The sequence below is a fragment of the Protopterus annectens genome, chromosome 12.part0 (genome assembly GCF_019279795.1).
Source record: "Protopterus annectens isolate FY-2018-M chromosome 12.part0, PAN1.0, whole genome shotgun sequence".
NCBI lineage: Eukaryota > Metazoa > Chordata > Ceratodontiformes > Protopteridae > Protopterus > Protopterus annectens.
The window spans coordinates 1,118,601,663-1,118,622,198 of NC_056746.1; the positions used below are offsets into that span (position 1 = coordinate 1,118,601,663).

The window sequence follows — 20,536 nt, forward strand, 5'->3', positions numbered from 1 at the left end:
TACCCCAAGTAGATTCCAGAAAAAATTTCCTCGGGCAGACAACAAATGTTGGAGGTGTGATGGGGGAAAGAGGTAATTGGGAACATATTGTTGTGGGAGTGCAGTGAATTTGCGGACTTTAAGGATTCCTTACAGGATGCACTGTCAGAGATGCATGGTGGGCAGATTGGTCTGACTAGGAAGATGATTTTTCTGAGCTATGATACAGAATCGGAATTGCCTAGACATGGTAAGGCCTTGCTGGGTCTAATAATGGTGGCTGCCAAAAAAGCAATTACTAGAAAATGGAAATCAACCTAAACCAACTTTACTTGAAGTAGTGAATATAGCAACAGAGATAAAACAACTGGAAATTAGATCTTTAGAAAAGTACAGGAGGCAAACTACATAGAAAAAATGGGAATTGTGGGAACAATACATACAAGGGAGGAATGAGGTTTAAAAGGCAGCAAGACTTAAATGAGCTATGTAATGTTTGACTAAAAAAGATTAGGTAGATTATAAGTGATGTATAATGTTTGCAACTAGGATTGTGTTGTGTGGTTTGTTTTTATTTATATAAATGCCTATGTAGTATGTGATGGCTTAAACCTAAGCATGTACAAAGTTAAAAACAATAATAACCTAATAATGGGGAAGGAATTCCAAGATGACAGACAAGTTGTAAGGATATGTTTTTGCTAGCTTGGAGTCCTACTGGTTTTCTTTATTATTTTCATTTTGTTTCAGTGATTTCTTTGAAGATACTCAGGACTATACTTTACTATAGTTTGCTATTACTTTTTAAGCTTTTTCCCTTCTTCCTGGATATTGACAGCTACTTTATTTCAGCAAGTGCCCAGCATGACTAGCAAAACTGGACAGGAGACAGAATCTCAAGACACAAATATAGAATTTTCTTTAATTTTTAGCATGGGAGAAAGAAACTAAACCTATATGGCATAACACATCAGAAAACGGAAACCACCAATTTCAAAATCTATTTCTGTAAGTAATCTTCCAAAAACTGAACTGAAAAAAGCATTTCAGCCCTTACTGTTAGCAGTTGAGAAAATGTGTGCACCACTTAGTAGTGTTAGTCCTACTTTGGCTAAATTAGGTTTTAGGATTGTAGAATCTGAGACAAGCATTCTAACCTGTAAGGACAATAGTTCTAATGCCACATCCAAAATTGACCTTCATTGTGAAGAAATTGAATTTATGAAAGAAACAACTGAATAACCCTGAAATGCAAAGCAGACAAGATAATATTCTCCTTTTGGGCCTACCTGAAAAAATATGACTCTAGCTATTATATATTATTCAGGGCATTGTTTTCCAAAGAACTGAGGAACCAAATGCCAATAATCATTCATAATATAAAGGGCATACACAGTACTTCCTACAAAATCTAATTCTACTAGATTAGTTTATATACTTTTTAAGGTTTCAAGACACAGTAAAATTCTTAAAACTGCCAAGAATCAACCACATTTTATTTAGCAAAACTGTCATATTAAGTTATCTGCGGGCATTCATGTGGAATATAAATTTGAAAGAGGACATTTTTCTTCTTTTGTCAATTCCTGATTAAAAAAGAACAATCATGTTCAGGTGCTCTTTCCAACTAAACTGATTTGTTTTCTGGTAAACAGTTGTCATTATCAAATAACTGATTATAAAAGAAGCAAATCGTACTTTGACCCTTTTTTGCATTCATACTTGACTAAAAATGTTTGCACAACCATTGTTTACTCAGTTTATAAAGCCATCTAGGCTTTTTCCCACTTGGATGAGGTTCTGATGCTGCTTATTATCCTACGAGTCAGGCTAGCATTCCTAAAATACATGGCTTCCGTCAATGTAGTCTAACAGCTTCAATTAGTCTTTTTTAGCTTACTGATATAACTATAACATTTATAAAGGTTGTATCTTTATCCTCATGTCCAAGTCATCAAACTGCTAAATTTCATCTAGGAGGTCATACTAAAGCCAAATACAATGAGAAATTTGAAAATAAATCTGACTGGTGATTAGTCAACATAAGTAAACTTTATAACAAAAGGTAGAGAATCCTTAAAACACAAAGACTAAAACTGCTCAGTTTGAGGACGGTATGAAAGAAAACTCTCACCAAGAAACCGAAAATCACTATAAGGGCCAGCAAAACAACCCATATGCAAAGATCAGCATCTGAGGTGAAGGATAACTATAAGTCCTTCTTCAGCTGTGTTAGAAAACTAAGAAAGAATACTCACCATTGGCCTGAACTCTTCCACAATGACCTCCCTCTCTAATCCCAACTCCCTCCCCAATCCTAACTCCCACTCTAATCCCAACTCCCACTGCAATCTCAAGAATATCAAAGGTATACAAGAGAACAAGTTTGCTACTAATTTGTCCCCTGAAACTCCTGTCCCTTCTCCACTTATTCCAGAATCACTCCCATCCTCTATCATTGCAAAGGAATATATTCTTAAGGTATTCACAATCACCATAAAAAACTTTCTCTATGAGTCCTAATAACATACTGGGTAGTTTAGAATAAACAGTGTTAAACATGCATCTTCCAACCCCATCTCTAAACTGTTTAAACTAATCTTAGGTACTGCCTATGTTCCCAAATCCTAGTGGTCTGCTGTAATGATGTCCCTCTATAAGGATGAACTCATCACAGATCCAGGAAATTCCAAGTTTATCAGCCTTGCAAGTCTGATCTGCAAAGCCATGGAACATATCATTACCAGCCTCATTAATTATAATAACAACAAATCTCATTAAGCTCAACCCACAACAATTTGGCTTTGTAAAAGGTAGATCATGCCTGTTAAATCTATTCTAATTTTTGAGAAGGTAACTCAACCAGATAATACTGGTAATGTTTTTCATACTGCTTATCTTGATCTGGCCCAGCTCTTTTGATGCCATACCATATAATGGAATTGTAAAGAAGCTATTAGCCTTAAACATTGATTTCTATATGGTAAGATGGATAGCTAACTGGCTGAAATATAGAATACACCTTGTCCGTGTAGCAGGTGCCTCTTCTAACAGTGCAAAGGTTGCTAGTGGAGTTCCCCATAGATCTGTGCTTTGTATTATCCTGGTCAGCATTTATTTCTCTAACCTCAGTACTGAAAACCAGGACTTCTGGATGACCAGATTTGCTGATGATGTTAGACTGGGCATAATTGTTTAAAATTTCAGCGGATTTTTGTATCCTTCTTAAAGAACTTACATTGAAAACTCCTGGTGTATGGAAAAACTGATGGAAGTGAACACCAAGAAATGCAGTATTTTTCTGTTTGGTAGAAAACATAACAGTGCAGCTTACAGCATTGACAAAACCACATTGTTCAGTGAAACAGCAGTCAGAAATCTTGACACCTGGGTTGAGAGTTCCCTTTCCTTTAATCACCAGTGGCAAGTTTACTCAAGAAATCGTTCTATATATGTTGCAATTAATTACCAAGGGAACCCCATCTAGAAAAAAGGAAGTGATAATTCTTCCATATTCATCTCTGATCAGACCTGTTGTACAATATAATGCTGTATTTGGCTTGTACTTCACTGGACACATAAAAAAACTTGAAAAGCTGCAGAGGTTCCAAATTAAAAAGACCTCTGGTCTTAAGAATGTTAGCTACCAGGACAGACTGCAAAGCTTGTCCCTGTCCTCTGTGTCTTATGACCTCCTAATGGGTGTTTTTTGCCTTGCTTATCATGATGTTAGAGATCCTGTTTTCCTTCACCTCCTTTTTCTTAGTAAGTCAAACTGTGCAGCTAAAACTAAAACCAGGTCTTAACTTACATCAGCAAATAAATAAAGCATGATGAAGGACTTTCTCTGCAAGTCATGCAATGTGACACATCGTCTTCCTTCAACTGTAACCTGGATAACTGTATGGGCCCCTCAAATTTACACCAGGTCTAACTGGCCTCACCTGCCTTGAAAAAGGATATAAAGCCTGAGGGTGTTTATTGGCAATGTGCACACCTTCATTAGACTGATTAACCTTGCATGTCCTATAATCCTACAGTCCTTTGGTTTTATGATCCTTTTCCAGCTTGTTAAGAGGTATTCATTTGTTGGGCAGCAGTGCCTGGTGTTCTGCATGTGATGCATGTATTAAACTATTCTTTAATATACAGACATCAGTAAGATTGTAATTTTTTATGTATTTTCTTTTTTCACTCCTGTTCTTTAATGCATTTTCCTTGTTTCCCTTCATTATCATTATTACAGTGGAGGCTAAATGCTACTTTGCAGAATTTTTTTTTAAATAGGCTGTGTTGTTGCAAATTTATTTTACAATGGTCTATCTTCTTGCCGAAAGATGTCCTTCTCTTGGCTCATAGGTAGATGTCTGCAATTTGTCTTAGCAAGGTCTGTGCTTGGAGAATGCACCCTATTAAGTTGTTTTCCAAGAAAGCAAAATATAATTTTTTTTTGTTTTTGTTTAAAGCAATTTAAAGAAGAAGGAACTCATATTTTTGATTCTTTGCATTTTAAATAAGTGGTAACTTACACATTTAAGCAGAATTATACATTTTGAATGTTCTACTTATTTAAAAAGTTTTAACTAGAACCTCATTCATAATATTAAACCATTACCTTTTACTGCATACCTAGCTGGAAGGTAATATTCTTTAATGGCACTGTTTCATCACGGACACTGTTCTAAGCTCTTTTTTGGATATGTGTGTTATTCAACATTGCTCCACTATGAAGTATAAACTCAGCCTCTGAATTACACTTTTGATTATCCTACCTGTTTTTCAAACTGCCTTTGTTCTTATAATCTGAAATTTAAACCCATTGCTCAGATGTGTTCTGCTTAACATATCTCTTTTTTACAAGATGCTTTTTATTTATTTAATTTATTTATTTATGGCTTTGTTGCTAAAGTCTTACTTGCTCTTTAAGCTAAAGTAGTAGATTATGTCGTATTCCCCTTCCTGCTGGTTTGTGTACATTTATATTTTGTAGCTCTAACTGCTGTTAGTATAACCTCAGCTTACTTGCTGCTTTGGACTGTGGATGTTGTAGTTTTTGGTATAAAATTGTAGCTGCTCATTTACTTTCTTTACCATACAGGCTCTTGCTGAAAGTCTACACTGATTAACAAATTCTGTCTTTGGAGTAATAATAAGTGTCAGGTTTGATTACTGTCTACATTTTATGCTTTTGTTACGTTTTCACTTTTATGATGTTTTAGGGCCTGCCTGCATCAAAGGCATGACTATGACATGGAGAATGGAACAGCCAGGAGCAAGATGTTATGGGGCTACTGGTGTAGTAATGACATTCAGTAATGAATGTGTACAGTGCCATTTGAGGTCAGGACAGAAATACTTCACTATTTTCTGTGTGGAATCCAACTCTAGGATGCTACTTGCTATATTTTTAGCAAAAAGGTTTGCTACAGCTTTCAAAGCAGAGAGCTTTTTTTTTTTGGTCCTCAGCTTGGAGAAGACCTTTTTTTCCTCCACACCAGATATATCGGGGAACTGCACAGGGCTTCAGATAATGTATTTATTTTTATGGTTTGCATGCATATATAGGGTTAAATTACAGTCTTGACTGTAAGCAGCTGGCTACCTTACTGTGTGTTGTATCTCTTACCCTTACCTAGAATTTCTTGGAGAAAAAAGAATTAATAGAATATTAAGTGTCAGTATGGCACACTGAGTAAGAAGTTTGCCTGTGAATGTGTTAAACTGACTGATTTTATTTTGGCAGAAATCTTATCAGTACTTTACTTGAGGTTATTGAATACCAGAGCTTCTGTTTGGAATATTGCAGTGGCAGTGTTACTACTTAAAGGAGGAGCTAGAAATAATCCTATCAGACTCAGTTCAGTTACGCTGTCCTTTTTATTTGGGTAAGGCAATGGAAATATTAGTCTTATTGGGTTGTTAAAATGGAGAATTTACAGGATTACCAACAATGCAGTTTTAGAGAGACGAGGTCTTGCCAGACAGTTATTCATAAGGGCTTTCTGAGAATCTTACATACCTAAATTTAAACTAAGGGTTTTGAATCATTTCCACATGGGATACCAGATAAAAACATGAGATGGGATTAGCTGAAGCAGAGACTTGAAGGGGCGGAGGGGACTGCCCTGTAGGAAAGTTACAAATGGTAATAGAAATCTGTCTTTGAAGAGGGCCATGGTGAGCAGGCTGCACTAAAAGGTCACAATATGAATACAAATGTCAGTATTTTTATGTAGTCACAGCATGCAAAACTAAGAGAGAATATCTTCATTTAACTGATGATGGTTAAAAGATGTTGGTGTGACCAGGAAATACGTGTTATAAGTAAATTAAATTGTGAGAATTAATAATGAAATAATAATGGTTTAGTGGAAATAAATAATATTTATTACATTTAATGACACTAGGAGGATATCTCTACTGCACATTATGTTGTTAGGTGCATCTGCACAGGAAAAAGATGTTTGGAGTTTTTATGATGCCCTTTTTTAAACTATTCTGCAGAACACAGATTTGTGATAGGAAGACCTGGCAAGATACTGTACTGCAGGGGTTGGAGTTGAGTAAGTGGGAGACCAATGCACATCTACCTTTATGAAGATCATTGTCCATGTCATATTAGGAGTGCTATATGTAGTTATGGGTTACCTAGCAGGCTTGGCGGCATTAAAACATCACACTGATTCAGATGAGAATTGTCAAAATTATTAAGTTAGGGAGAATGACTCTAATGGTTGGAATTCTACCCAGTGGAACAGAAAAGGAAAAGATAAAGCATAGTTTAGAATTATGTGGCAGTAATGATGTTTAGGGGAGGAAATTGAATGTGAATGACTTGAAAAAGGTTGGGGAAAGGGCACAATGGACAGAGAAATAATGAGAAGAGATGTGACGAAATATTTATTCACAATAAAGGTAGTAGGCAAGTAAAATAAGCCTCCAACCTGTTTGCAGATTGTTAGACTAATAAAGTATTCAAAAAGGCTTGGAACAGGCAGAGGATGGGAGGGGCAGCACGTAGCTGCTAGTCACACAAAAATATTCAGATGTGTCTATAACTTTATGCCATGAACACGCAAACTAGCCAACAGAATAATTTCAGTCTTTAAAAAGTATGATATCACAATAGTCTAGTAAGTCTGGATCTCAAGAAGAGCCAAAGAAATAAAATCACATGATAATCCTCCTTAAACTAAACACTCAGTGATATATATATATATATATATATATATATATATATATATATATATATATATATATATATATATATATGTATGTATATATATATATATATATATATATATATATATATATATATATATATATATTTTTTTTTTTTACTATCACTGAAATTCTTTGCCAAACCCAGGTTATTAGAAGTGAACACACTTTGCAGACTGGCTGGCTTTCAAATGTTAGCTCATTTGCACACAGAGTTCTCAAAGAGCTGTTTTCTACTTCATGCTTGCCCCACTAGTTGTCTGTGCTGCATTGTCTCATTCTAGCCTTCAGTGCTTGAAAGGCAGACCATGCACAAAGCACTATTATTAAAATGTAGCCTAATCATGGCATTGAGTTCACTATATTCAATGGACAGTTAAGCAGAGTAAATGTGGAAATATATTTATATTAAATAAGTAAGGCAAAAAGCTGCTTTACTTGTTTAATTTATTTTTTTTGCACATTTAATGTAATTGATTCAAACTCCAAGTGCTTGCTACCTATCCATCCTATCAGTCCTCAGGAATTTGACAGGCTGTTAGCTAAGAGCTGAAAGGTATGAATGAGTTAACTGAGAATGTGCAGTCTTCTTAATACAGTACAACACAGGCAGTTCAGGGTGCATTTCTATGGAGGGGATAGACCATGCAACCGTTCTTACAGCAAACTGATAAGACTTTTCATTTGTTAAACAAGTAAATCCAGCAGACAGTGCTGCCTCTTTTTAAGGATATCCCAAGACCATTGCCTGATTAGATAAACTGCTCAAATCTGCACATTATATAAATGACGACTGAAGGAATTACAAATACAGGAGGAAACTCATTATAGACTTAATCTTCTCCACTTCACTGTCAAAATGTAGGTGTAGACTGGGGATCTAGAATTTTGGTATTATCAAACAGCAGCCCAGGCAGTTTTTTTATATGAATACCATAAAATCCTGTATAACTGCATATGGATAATGCACCATTTAGTATATGGGAATGGTGACTGCTGCCTTCAGGCGGCATGACCAGTGCCAATATGTGTTTATAGCTGGCAGTTACTTATCTATATGTGTGAAGCTGAGGAATGCAGTTATTGGGGAAATGTTGATACGCAATCCTTATCAAAGCTCATATTGCTGGCACATTCAGTGATTCATCTTATCAGAATTATGCTAATATGAACCTAGGAAATCATACTCTCCCAAGGTTTATTTCTGGGTATGACCTGTTGAAGAATTTGAAGTTTTTTGTGAATATAGTAGAGTAGATTCCATTTTGCCCAATATACATTTCTAGCCTTTGAAGGAGGGGATTTATCTAAGTGTATTTAGCTGCATAACTTAGGTAGCTTATCTACCACAAGAGTGGTTTCTGGCCCAGAAATTGTAGTTTATTGGCCGTTTGGCAGTATTTCCATCTCTTCCCGCGTTTGCACTTGTTTCCCATCCTTCCTGTAACTAGTCTAGTCCAGATACAGATTTGTTGTATCCAGGACTGTTTGTAAGCTCCTGAGCTCCCCAAGCCTTTCTGTGTTGGAGAGAACCCTTTTAGCTTATCAGTGAGAGTGGTAAGCACTAGGTAGCCTATCTACCACAAGAGTGGTTTCTGGCCCCAGAAATGGTAGCTTATTGGCCGTGTGGGCAGTTTTTCCATCTCTTTCAACTTTCTGGTCTAAAAACCCATGTTTGCGCTTGTTTCCCACCTTTCCTGTAACTGGTTTAGTCCAGATACAGATTTGGTGTATCCAGGACTGTTTGTAAGCTTCTGAGCCCCCCCAAGCCTTTCTGTGTTGGAGGGAAGCATTCTAGCTTATCAGTGGGAGTGGTAAGCACTAGGTAGCCTATCTACCACAACATCCAGGTACAGATTCTTAGTTTTAGCACTTGAATTTGCTTATTCATGCTCAGCACTTGTTCAGAACTTGTTAGCGCTAAATAAGCTACAAATTACTACAGCACTCAACCTTCCTCTTTACCTACAGACAAACAGTTTTTGTACTTACTTTCCTCACTTGCTTAGAGAAAGACAGCTCTTATACTCACTTTCCTCACTTGTCTAGAGGAAAGTAGTTTTTTATTCAGGCATGTCCAAGGGTCAGCTCCCAGTGTTCTCTCCTGTCTATCTGATGAATCTGGGCATCTTGGGGCAATGTAGCAATTGCCTCATGTACACAGACAACCCTGTCCTCCTACCACCCAACACCACAATCTGTGACAGATGCACTTATCTAGCCAAACTGGAGGCAAAGCTCTCTCCAACCAAGACTGAACTTGACAGTCAAGAGGAGAGGGTAAACACTTGCACCACACCACACTCATCATATAGTCCCACTAAACCTACACCACCAAAATCCACACATAGAAACACAAAAACATTCAAGGAGGCTCTCAGTAATAATCTGCTCAACCAACAGAGACCTACAAAGCAGAAACGCAAGCAACCTCCACCTCCAAACACAACCCAAATGACACAGAGCCCACAGACTCAGTGTGCCAGTAAACCACAGCCCATAAGGCAAAACAACGTACTCAACACACTAGTCATATGTCACTCTATAGTCAGGCACACTGATGTCCCACTCACCAGACTAAACAAGGAGAAGGTTACTGTCAGCTGCCTGCCAGGTGCCAGGATCCACAACATAACCCATGCACTCAGGTCAGTCCACATCAAGTACAAATATGACTCTGTCATTGTCCATGTTGTTGTGAACGACCTTTGATGTACCTCCCTGGACTACATGAAAAAGAGACATGGAAGAGCTCGCCGATCTTGTAGCCCAGGCAGGTATGATCCTAGCCCTGACTGGCATCCTGCCAATGCCCAGAATGATACTGCAGTACAAGGACAAAATGATTGACTTCAACAATTGGCTAAGCTTCTGGTGTCATTCTAAGGGGATTCAGTATCTGTCTGCCTGGGACGACATGGTCGACAGACCACAATGCTTTGCCAGAGATGGCCTACATCTGTCGCCCCTGGGATTCCGGATAGTGGCTAAGGGTCTTGCCACCCCTATAGTGCCTTTTTAGGCAAGGTTCAAATGACAGATTCACCACCGTAACAGGAACAGGCAAGCAAAAACTGAGGGTAATGCTACTCAATGCTAGAGGTCTAAATCTCAAAATGCATTCACTTGAGGCACTCCTTAAAATGGAGAACATCGATATCTGTGCAGTGACTGAGACCTGGTTTAAGGATCTAGAGAGTACCCCTGCATTACCAGGCTATAACTCATACCACACTTTTCAGCCATTTAACCTGGACCAGAACACCAAAGGCAGAGGTGTGTCCATATTCATTAAGGATATCCACACCTCCTGGCTAGTTGCGCAGCATAATGCATCCGAGGTTATCCAAGTGCAACTAACTGTGGGCAAAACTGCAATCCAAACTGCAGCTTGCTACAGATCCCCCACCATGTCAAGGGATTCCCACTCCTCTTTTCTTGATATACTGGAAAATATTAGGGTTCAACCAAACACCCTAATAATGGGCGATTTCAACTATCCCACCATTAACTGGGAAAACTACTCATGTACCAACTCCTTCACTCAATGCTTTCTGGAATTCATAAATTCCAATGCCCTGGATCAACTTATACACACACCCACCAGGGGCAACAATATCCTAGACCTAGTCATTACCAACATGAGTGACCGGTGTTCCATTCCTGAAGTCAACTCCTCGTTGTTCAGATCCAACCATAAGCTAATCACCCTAGATATCTGCATCCCGCCCCCATCCACCATTAAAGAAACCATGGTAAAGAAGTTCTCCAAAGCCAGCTTCATGCTTCTTAAGACAGAAGTGGCGAACTTCATGACACCCATGCAGATGGACAATACAGTTATGACTGCTGAATCCTACACAAATGCACTCTATAAGCACTTACACAAGTGCATGGATTGAGCTATCCCAAACAGAACCAAGACGCTATCCTCCAAAAAAAGGAAGCCAATCTGGTGGTCCTCTGCCATAAACAAACTCTACAACAGAAGGAAGAAACTGTTGCAAAAGAGAGTAAAATCCCATGAGTGGAGGAGCTCCCTGGTCAGCCTCAGTAAGAAGCTGAGATCCCTTATGAGATCCTCCAAAGCTAGCTACAAAAACAAAATCGCCACTGATTCTAAGGGCAACTGCAAAGCATTCTATAGCTATGTCAAGAATCTCAATTGCAACACCCAGTTCTGCTCCGAGTTACAGCACAACGGCACAAAAATTACAGAACCAACTGATATTGCCAACATCCTGGCAGATAGGTGCAGTGCTAACTTTGCCCTCCTCTCACCCCCTAAAGGGCCCATACCTATACAGGAAGAATGCAGAGTCCCTGTAATCATATCTATGCAGGTAAAAGCTGCACTGTCTAAAACCAAAAACACAGCATCCATGGGACCAGACAACATCCCAGGCTGCGTTTTACATGAACTTCAGAACGAACTGGCTCCCCACCTAAGCACCATGTTTAATCATAGTGTCAGGCTTTGTGCTCACTGAATGGCACACAACAACAGTTATCCCACTACACAAAGGGGGAGCTACCATTGATCTTGGGAGCTATCACTCTATTAACCTGACAAGCCTGGTCTGCAAGGCCATGGAACGTATCATCATGGAACTCATAAACAAAGACATTGCTAACCTTCAAACTCTGGACCCCACCCAGTTTGGGTTTGTGAAGGGCAGATCATGCCTTCTGAACCTGATCGACTTCTTTGAGGCAGTCACCAAAGCCGTAGACGAGGGTAATGTGGTTCACACAGCCTATCTTGACCTTGCCAAGGCTTTCGACACCATCCCCCATTTATAGCTAAATTCACTAAACTAGGTATAAATCCCTACGTCACAAGATGGGTTGCCAACTGGCTCACTGACAGAGATAAAAATAAAAGCACTGAACCTACAAGGCTAGAAAAACATAATTTATTATTATAAAAGAGAAAACAGGTAAGCACTTTCACGACAGTAAGGTCGCTACATCAGACAAATTTACAAAGCAAAATGCATCAATAAAAACTCATTAAAAAGTCACCTGATTAATCAATTAGTGCAATTAAGTACATTTTGATAAAACACCTCATAACACAGTTCAAATAAAAGCTTGCTTCTATAAAGCATATCATAAAAATCTGGGACATAAATAGAGAAATTTATTAAAAGCTATTTAAAAAGGGTTAAATGTGCACTATCTACAGAAATTGCTAATGTCTTAAAGGGCATGCCTTTAAGAAAGGTTTAATAGAAGAAGCATTGTTTAACCCTGGAGATTTCTCAGCATTGAGAAGAAGAATCCATTTCTGCTCAGCTTCTTCTGTACGACTTTCTAGGTCTCCCCCTCTAATATCAACATCTATAACCTGTAATACAAGAAACGTAAAAGTGTGTGTGTTACCATTTTGTAAGACATGCATTGCTAGGGTTGTTTTCTTTCTTATTTTTAATGTCCCTAATATGTTCAAGCACTCTATCTTTAAAATATCTATTTGTCTTGCCTATATAATAGGCATGACATTTCTGGCAGAAGGAGAAATACACTAAATTGGCTGTTCTACAGTCAGCATAGTGATTCAATCTAAAACTGAACTTTAACAAAGGATGTGTATAAGAAGAACTAGTATAGATATATTTACATGCCGTGCAATTCCTGCATGGAAAAGTCCCTACTCTATTTGATTCATACAATTTAACAGTAGAGGCATTCCTATGACAAAGATGTTGTTTGGCGGATTTATTATTTCTAAAGGAAAAAGAAGGTGCATTGCCAGTTATGCTCGATAGTTCTGGAATGTCATATAAAACTCTCCAGTTATTTCTGGTAATATCGCAAAACTCGTTGATATCACTGGAGTATTGAAAAACAATTCTAAAATTATCATTATAAATTATGAAAATTATCATTGATTATATGCATAGTACTACTGAGTTTCTTAAGTTAACATATAAATATTCAATGCATGAAACAGAGTTTTTAGATGTTCAGTTGAGAAAGACTGAGCTTAACCATATATCCAGCAGCATTTACAGGAAACCCACTAGGAAGAATGCTCTCCTTCATAAAAACAGCATGCATCCATGACATGTCCCTCGCAATATGTTAAAGGGGCAAGTGTATAGATTATTAAGGTTACATAGCGAAGATGCAGATGCACGATCAGCCCTCATACAGTTAAAACATGTATTTTTGGATAGAGGTTATTCAGAGAGAGAAATAGATAGTGTCATTGATGAAGCGTGGCATCAAAGAATGAGTAGATGCAAACCATATTTTTGGAAATGTGAATGAAATAGATAATATGAATGCATCATCAGCTGCAAGTAATGATAATTTTAGAATTGTTTTTCAATACTCCAGTGATATCAATGAGTTTTGCGATATTACCAGAAATAACTGGAGAGTTTTATATGACATTCCAGAACTATCGAGCATAACTGGCAATGCACCTTCTTTTTCCTTTAGAAATAATAAATCCATCAAACAACATCTTTGTCATAGGAATGCCTCTACTGTTAAATTGTATGAATCAAATAGAGTAGGGACTTTTCCATGCAGGAATTGCACGGCATGTAAATATATCTATACTAGTTCTTCTTATACACATCCTTTGTTAAAGTTCAGTTTTAGATTGAATCACTATGCTGACTGTAGAACAGCCAATTTAGTGTATTTCTTCTTCTGCCAGAAATGTCATGCCTACTATATAGGCAAGACAAATAGATATTTTAAAGATAGAGTTCTTGAACATATTAGGGACATTAAAAATAAGAAAGAAAACAACCCTAGCAATGCATGTCTTACAAAATGGTAACACACACACTTTTAAGTTTCTTGTGTTACAGGTTATAGATGTTGATATTAGAGGAGAAGACCTAGAAAATCGTACAGAAAAAGCTGAGCAGAAATGGATTCTTCTTCTCAATGCTGAGAAATCTCCAGGGTAAAACAATGCTTCTTCTATTAAACCTTTCTTAAAGGCACACCCTTTAAGACATTAGCAATTTCTGTAGATAGTGCACATTTAACCCTTTTTAAATAGTTTTTAATAAATTTCTCTATTTATGTCCCAGATTTTTATGATATGCTTTACAGAAGCAAGCTTTTATTTGAACTGTGTTATGAGGTGTTTTATCAAAATGTACTTAATTGCACTAATTGATTAATCAGGTGACTTTTTAATGAGTATTTATTGAAGCATTTTGCTTTGTAAGTTTGTCTGATGAAGCGACCTTACTGTCGTGAAAGCGCTTACTGTTTTCTCTTTTATAATAATAAATTATGTTTTTCTAGCCTTGTAGGTTCAGTGCTTTTATTTTTATTTATCTCTGTTTTTATTGCACTGTCCAGTACTCTGCTTTAATTTTTGTTCTTTTTACATTTGGCTCACTGACAGGACCCACACTGTAAAAGTTGCAGACTCCAAATCTGACTTCAAACCAATGACAAGTAGAGTACCACAGGGTTCAGTCCTGGGACATCTCTTGTTTGGTATCTACTTCTCTGAAGTATAGGCTAACACAGAAGGCCTCTGGCTAATAAAGTTTGTGGATGACTGCAAACTAGGAGCCATAGTCGAGTCCCCAAATGATGTGGACATCCTACAGAAGGGCCTCACTGAGACAGATGGCTGGTGTCAGAGGCATGGCCTCAAGCTCAATGCCAAAAAGTGCATTGTCACCCCCTTTGGTAAAAACTCTGTACCCATGAACTACCACATAAATGGCATTCTACTTAATGTTGAATGTGTGATAAGAGACTTTGGGACCCAGGTGGACAGTAGTTACTCCTTTGATAATCACATCACCACAGTAGTCAGGAAATCCTTCCATGTGGCACACCTCATCACAAAAGGGTTCTCATCCAGGGAAAAAAGAGGATATTGTTCCCCTCTACTCGGCACTCATTAGACCCATTATAGAGTACAATGCCCCTTTTGGAATGTACCTCACAAGACATCTGCAGCAGCTGGAAAGGCCACAGAAGTACCTCATAAAGAGAATTACTGGCCTCAAATAGATGCCCTACATTGACCATCTCAAAAAACTCCAGCATTACTCTTTAGCATATCGCCTGCTTCAAGGAAATTTCTGCCTAACATATAAAGCTATGTTAAACCCAGAGCTGTTGGACATGCTATACCTAAAGAAATCCCAATCCCTCCAAGCTACACGCTCTAGGGACCTAAACCTTGTTACCATAATAAACAGGACGTGCTGTAGGGATAGATTCCTGTCCCAGAGACTTCCTATACTCTGGAACAAGCTACCCATCTATGTCAAGCAAAGTTCCTCATTAGCACTCTTCATGAAAAATATTGATGAGTGGATGGGAAATAGGAAATACACCCCGGGGATCACTTCTGTGGCTCTGCTTGACAGGGGCATAGGAAATTAACTTTCTTGGGTGGCGTAAGCCAGGGAACCTTGTTGGCTAAGCTTACTTAGGCCCTTATAGCCTAGTACATACCTATGAACCTATGAACATCTATAAGCTAGCAAAATCTAATTGACCATCACAGTGCTGGAGGAAACCCCCCTAAAATGCTGTTCCTTGAATGGTTTTAAAATGGTAGCAGTTCTGGTACAAGCATGTGGTTGAATAAAGTGTGTTTACCCCTAGCATGTGATTTCTGCTTTTCTCACTATTATGCAATCATGTAATTAACATATATAAGGATGTAAGTGGGGGGGCAAAATCCCCCATAAGGGGGTTCAGGAGAGCTTTCTCCCCTCAAAATAAATATTTTTTGTGATTTTACCTGCAGTTTCTGTGCGCACATGTGATTTTTAGCAAGTTTGATTTATTCATTTTGATTGTGCAGAGTTTTCTTTTTAAGAACTCATAGTGGGCTGCATGTGGTGCTCAAACCATTCATAGAATAAAGATCATCTAACATGTTTGACCTGCATTTTCATTAGATTCTACTTCCAGCAACAGTTAAAAAAGCAAATCCCATGGTCTTTATCATTTTATATCAGATCATGTGAAGGGCATCTGCATATTCAAAGTCACATATTGGGATCAGGAATTTATGAAAACTGAAATCCCATGAGGAAGCTGTGTATTAACCTACTATTTAATACTGTGAGATTCATTTTATCCTAAGAGCTATGCTATAATTCCACCAAACTACAGAAATTTCACTTGGAAACAATAATTTTTATGTAAATGGTGTTCTTCATTGTGTTAGCCTGTCCCACAGTTTAGGATCAACTGCAAGATGTTATAGACAAAGCAGACTATCTTCTTCACTCTGACAACGGGGCTGATCCCTTTACTTTATTTTTGATTTTATCAGTTTTCATTCTCCTAATTCTGGGGGTCACAAACTAATACTGGAAGGTCATTCTACTTCTCTCACATGTGGCATGAATGACTCATAGAGCTGCAATTTCATTTAACATCAGCATATGTGACATTTAGAAATTCTCGTATATGTAAAACAAAGGAGGGGAACTTGCAGGGCCTTTATAATCTTCTTAAATGATAAACTGTAAATAGGAGACTGTACAGTATCACTAGTGCTTAATGGGGCCAGACATAGTAATGAAGGTAATGAACTCTCTAAGAGAAGAAATAGCAACCTGTGTTGGTATATGCCAGATGTTCCTAAGTAATGAAACCAACTTCCTTTGGAGTCCTCAGTATGTTTCAGGGCTATGTCAAGGTTTTCGTTGAAAGGTTGACTCAGAAGTATTTTCTGTTACAACATGAGACTGAGTATAAGTGGACAATAGCCAGTCGATTCATGTGTTTATTTACAAATAAGTTATAAAATGAAGTCATATGAATGGAACGTTTTGACAGACTATAGTAAATGAAAAAATATGTCAGCTAGTAGTGTAAAACATGTTATTTTATTCCTAATGTACTATGAGAAGTGTAAAATTATTACATTATGATTATTGCAATAAAAGCCAACTACACATTTTGATACCCATGGGAAGATTAGGGTATTATATGTGCCATAAGGGATGTTATGAATGTGAGAACACCAGAGAAGCAATGATACCGAGGTATCCTTGACCAAATGCAAAAATAACTTCACTTTCCACATTTTTGTAATATTTTTAAAGACCAAATGCAAGGCTGGCAGATGGAGATGGAGAGGAATTTCCCTCACTGAGGTGGTGATGGTGGTGGAGCTATTTGAATATTGTTGCCCAATATGTAGTCAATGACTGACTTGGCAGCTATTATCTCCCAGATCCTATTTACCCAAAATTAACTGTCACATAAGTGAGAAAACTACAAGATTACATTTTCCTGTATATTTCTCCTTCCCCACAGCTGTGCCATAGTAAAATTAATATATCAAATTAAATGGGTATGGCTGCAAAGTCCCACACATGTGGGGTGCACAGAGGTCTTATTCCACTGTAAAAGCAGTGAAAGTTATGTTGTCTCATTATTAGGTTTAAAAAATGCATAATGTTAAAAAAGTCTGCAAACTTAAAAGGAGGATGAGATAAGCCATGGATATTTAATGGAAACTTCAGATACCTAGCGTAATGGAATAGCCTGGTTCATGAAAAGTGGAGTGTTTCTGGTGGGTGGAGGAGAGAGGAGCTCAGCAGAAAGGCAAGAACTGCTTTTTTTCACAGAGGTTATTATTAATTCATGAAAATGTCATTATGAAGGAGGACAGAGTAAAAACTAAAGAAATTCAAGAATGCATACAACAAACAAGGGATTTTTAGAACTCTGTAGGAGGAAACAGAATGCTGAATCATTTGCAAATTGTAACCATCTCTATTGGGTAAAGAAATATACACATCCACTGGGCCATACGGCCCTTTAATTATTATAGATCTGCTGGGCCATACAGCCCTTAAATGTTTCTATGAATTCTTTGTAAAAATATTCAATTACATAAATTTGATGTGCATTGAACATTCATGATCATTTTTATATCTTGAAAAGTATAAACAATGTTCATTAACCTCAGAGATTGGATCCTTGGATGCCACAGATAACTGAGGCTAGTTTCCTAACATATTTATTTTTTTAGATCTCATTTTGAGTCCCTGTTTCTATTTGCATACTTTATGTCTCTTAATAAGACTAAAGCTCATGCACTGCCTGTAAAAAGAGGTGTGTGTATTCAGAAGGCTTATCACATTAACAAATTAATGAAAATAGAACATCATTTTTATCCAGTATGTGTTACTAAACAATTAAAATGTTTTCTATGAAATCTGTATATCGTTAAAGAAAACATCATTATATGCTATAGTAATGTATAGGGTGCATCTGTACACAGCTGTCAAATATTTCCACAGCTAAATTGCAGTTTATCTGCAACATCTAAACTGGCATTTTGAAAAAAAAAGAAAACAAAAAAAAAAAAAAGAATTATACCTTCATTAGATGCAAGCTGAATATCTGCCTCCTTTTTCCAGAACCGAGTGCCTGGTCTCCCATCATAAAACATGCACTGAGCACTGATAAAAAGCATGAGGTGTTTCTTAGCTGGACTTTTATTTGTAACATTCACCAGCATGTCTATATTTTGTCCCCTCACAGGAGTTTTATCTACTTTGATGGAAACATCAATTTTTGTGGCTGGCAAGTTAGGTTCTTCACTGTCTTCATGTAATCGATCATCAGCACGTGCACTCTCGTAACGACTCCTGTTTCTAATATTACGGAGAGCTCTTGCAACTGCTTCTCTCTCCTGAGTAGTTCCTGAAGGATAAAGTTATAGTTTATGAGTAACATTATTGCAAACTCTTACTACTAAAGTAAAGGCAATATTTTTCAAACTTAAGCTGTCATGTAGCCTAGGGTACACTGAATTTATAATTCCATTGATGTCATTGCTACTTAATAGTCTGAAATGGTGAACATGTATGGTACTACAGGAAATAAATGATTGCATATACACATATTAATATAATTAATTAAAATTGTCCTTCTGAGAAAACTGTAACTTTCTTCTGCATATGAGACAGATGTCAATGCATGGCCATGATATAACAGCAAGTCAAAACAAATAATGGTCTTTGGACCACCTATGTAAGCATGTGTTTTCAGATACAGACTATCTTCTGAATTCCTGTGGTTTCAAAAATCAAAGTCTGAGAGGATATTGTGATTCAGTAAGCTTAGTATGACAGAAAGAAAGGTTACCTCAGAAGGGTGGATAACCTATGTTTGGTGAAGGGCTGTGCAGCATTCTTATTTTTAACATAACTTCCTGCAGAATGACTTGTTCCTGTAATGCATATCACTGTGCACACTCTGTTACGATGTGTTGTCAGGAAGGCAGTCAGGCTATCACGTAGTCTACAAGATGCATTTTGTGTTTTGGATGGTATTACATCAAAAGGAAAAACAAAATGGTTGCTAGTAGCTAAGTGGGTCAGGAAACTGCAATTTGTTTGCCAAATGCTAATATAATGATACCTTGTTGTTACTTACATAAGGTAAATTTAATGAAATTCTTGCAAAATGGAAGTGTTTTTGCCATCAGTTCATTCTTCTTTTTAAAGCTGATGACCAGCATAATTGTTTGTTTAAAGCAGTTTTGACTATGGTTATGATATGTAGCAGGCTGGGCTTTGTATAAATAAGCCTGTAGATTGGCTCAACATATTGGCTGGTGCCTATGGAACTGTTTAGCAGAAGGCAGATTGCTGTGTGAGACGTCAGTGACCACTACATCACTATCGCATTCAGTGCTAAGATCAGCTCAGCTCATGATACTTAAATCACATATCAAAATCTTGCTACTGAATAATACTTAGGTGTTGGGACGCATAAGCTTGGGTGAACCACATGCTGAAAAGATATCAAGCAGATGGGCTTCTGTGTGCAAAACAGCACCATTTTGCTTATTGACTGGCAACAATTGAAAGATGACTTCATTTTAGAAGAAGAATCCTTAAAGTAGACACATGAAGAAAAGATAAGCATGCTTTAATCAGCTCTATGCTGAATGTTGTCGTGCAACGTAAGAGGGCTTTGGCACAGTCCAAGTGAATATTGGGCTGCTTTCCTAAGATGCAGATATCACTCCCCCATTATACAGAGCACCGTAAGGTCTGATTGTAAGTATTGTGTTCATTTCTAGAGGTCATATCTAGACAGGAAGTATCAAGTTAGTTAAAATTTTACAGGTGAGAGTTAATACAGTGGCAATGGGAAGCTGGACACATGATTCTGAGGAAAGGCTGAGAGTACTGGGAATGCATGCCATGGAAGGAAGAAAGGAACATGTCAGTATGCTGCACTGCACTGTCAGAAGGTAATGAAGTAGAGTACAGAAACACAAGGACAAAGGGAAGGTCAGGGTGAAGGAGACTACTCGAAAGGGAAACACAGCTGAGATCAGGAAGTTACTTCA

The 20,536-nt window shown here is 37.6% G+C and overlaps 1 protein-coding gene across 1 annotated transcript in view; it reads right to left on the reverse strand.

Annotated features, from left to right (window-relative positions):
• The window catches only part of TGM5 (transglutaminase 5), a 302,343-nt gene that overhangs the window by 55,146 nt on the left and 226,661 nt on the right, over positions 1-20,536 (reverse strand). The window contains exon 10 of the mRNA XM_044090126.1: positions 18,550-18,876. Within this exon, the coding sequence (XP_043946061.1) occupies positions 18,550-18,876 (327 nt within the window). The remainder of the gene's footprint in view (positions 1-18,549; positions 18,877-20,536) is intronic.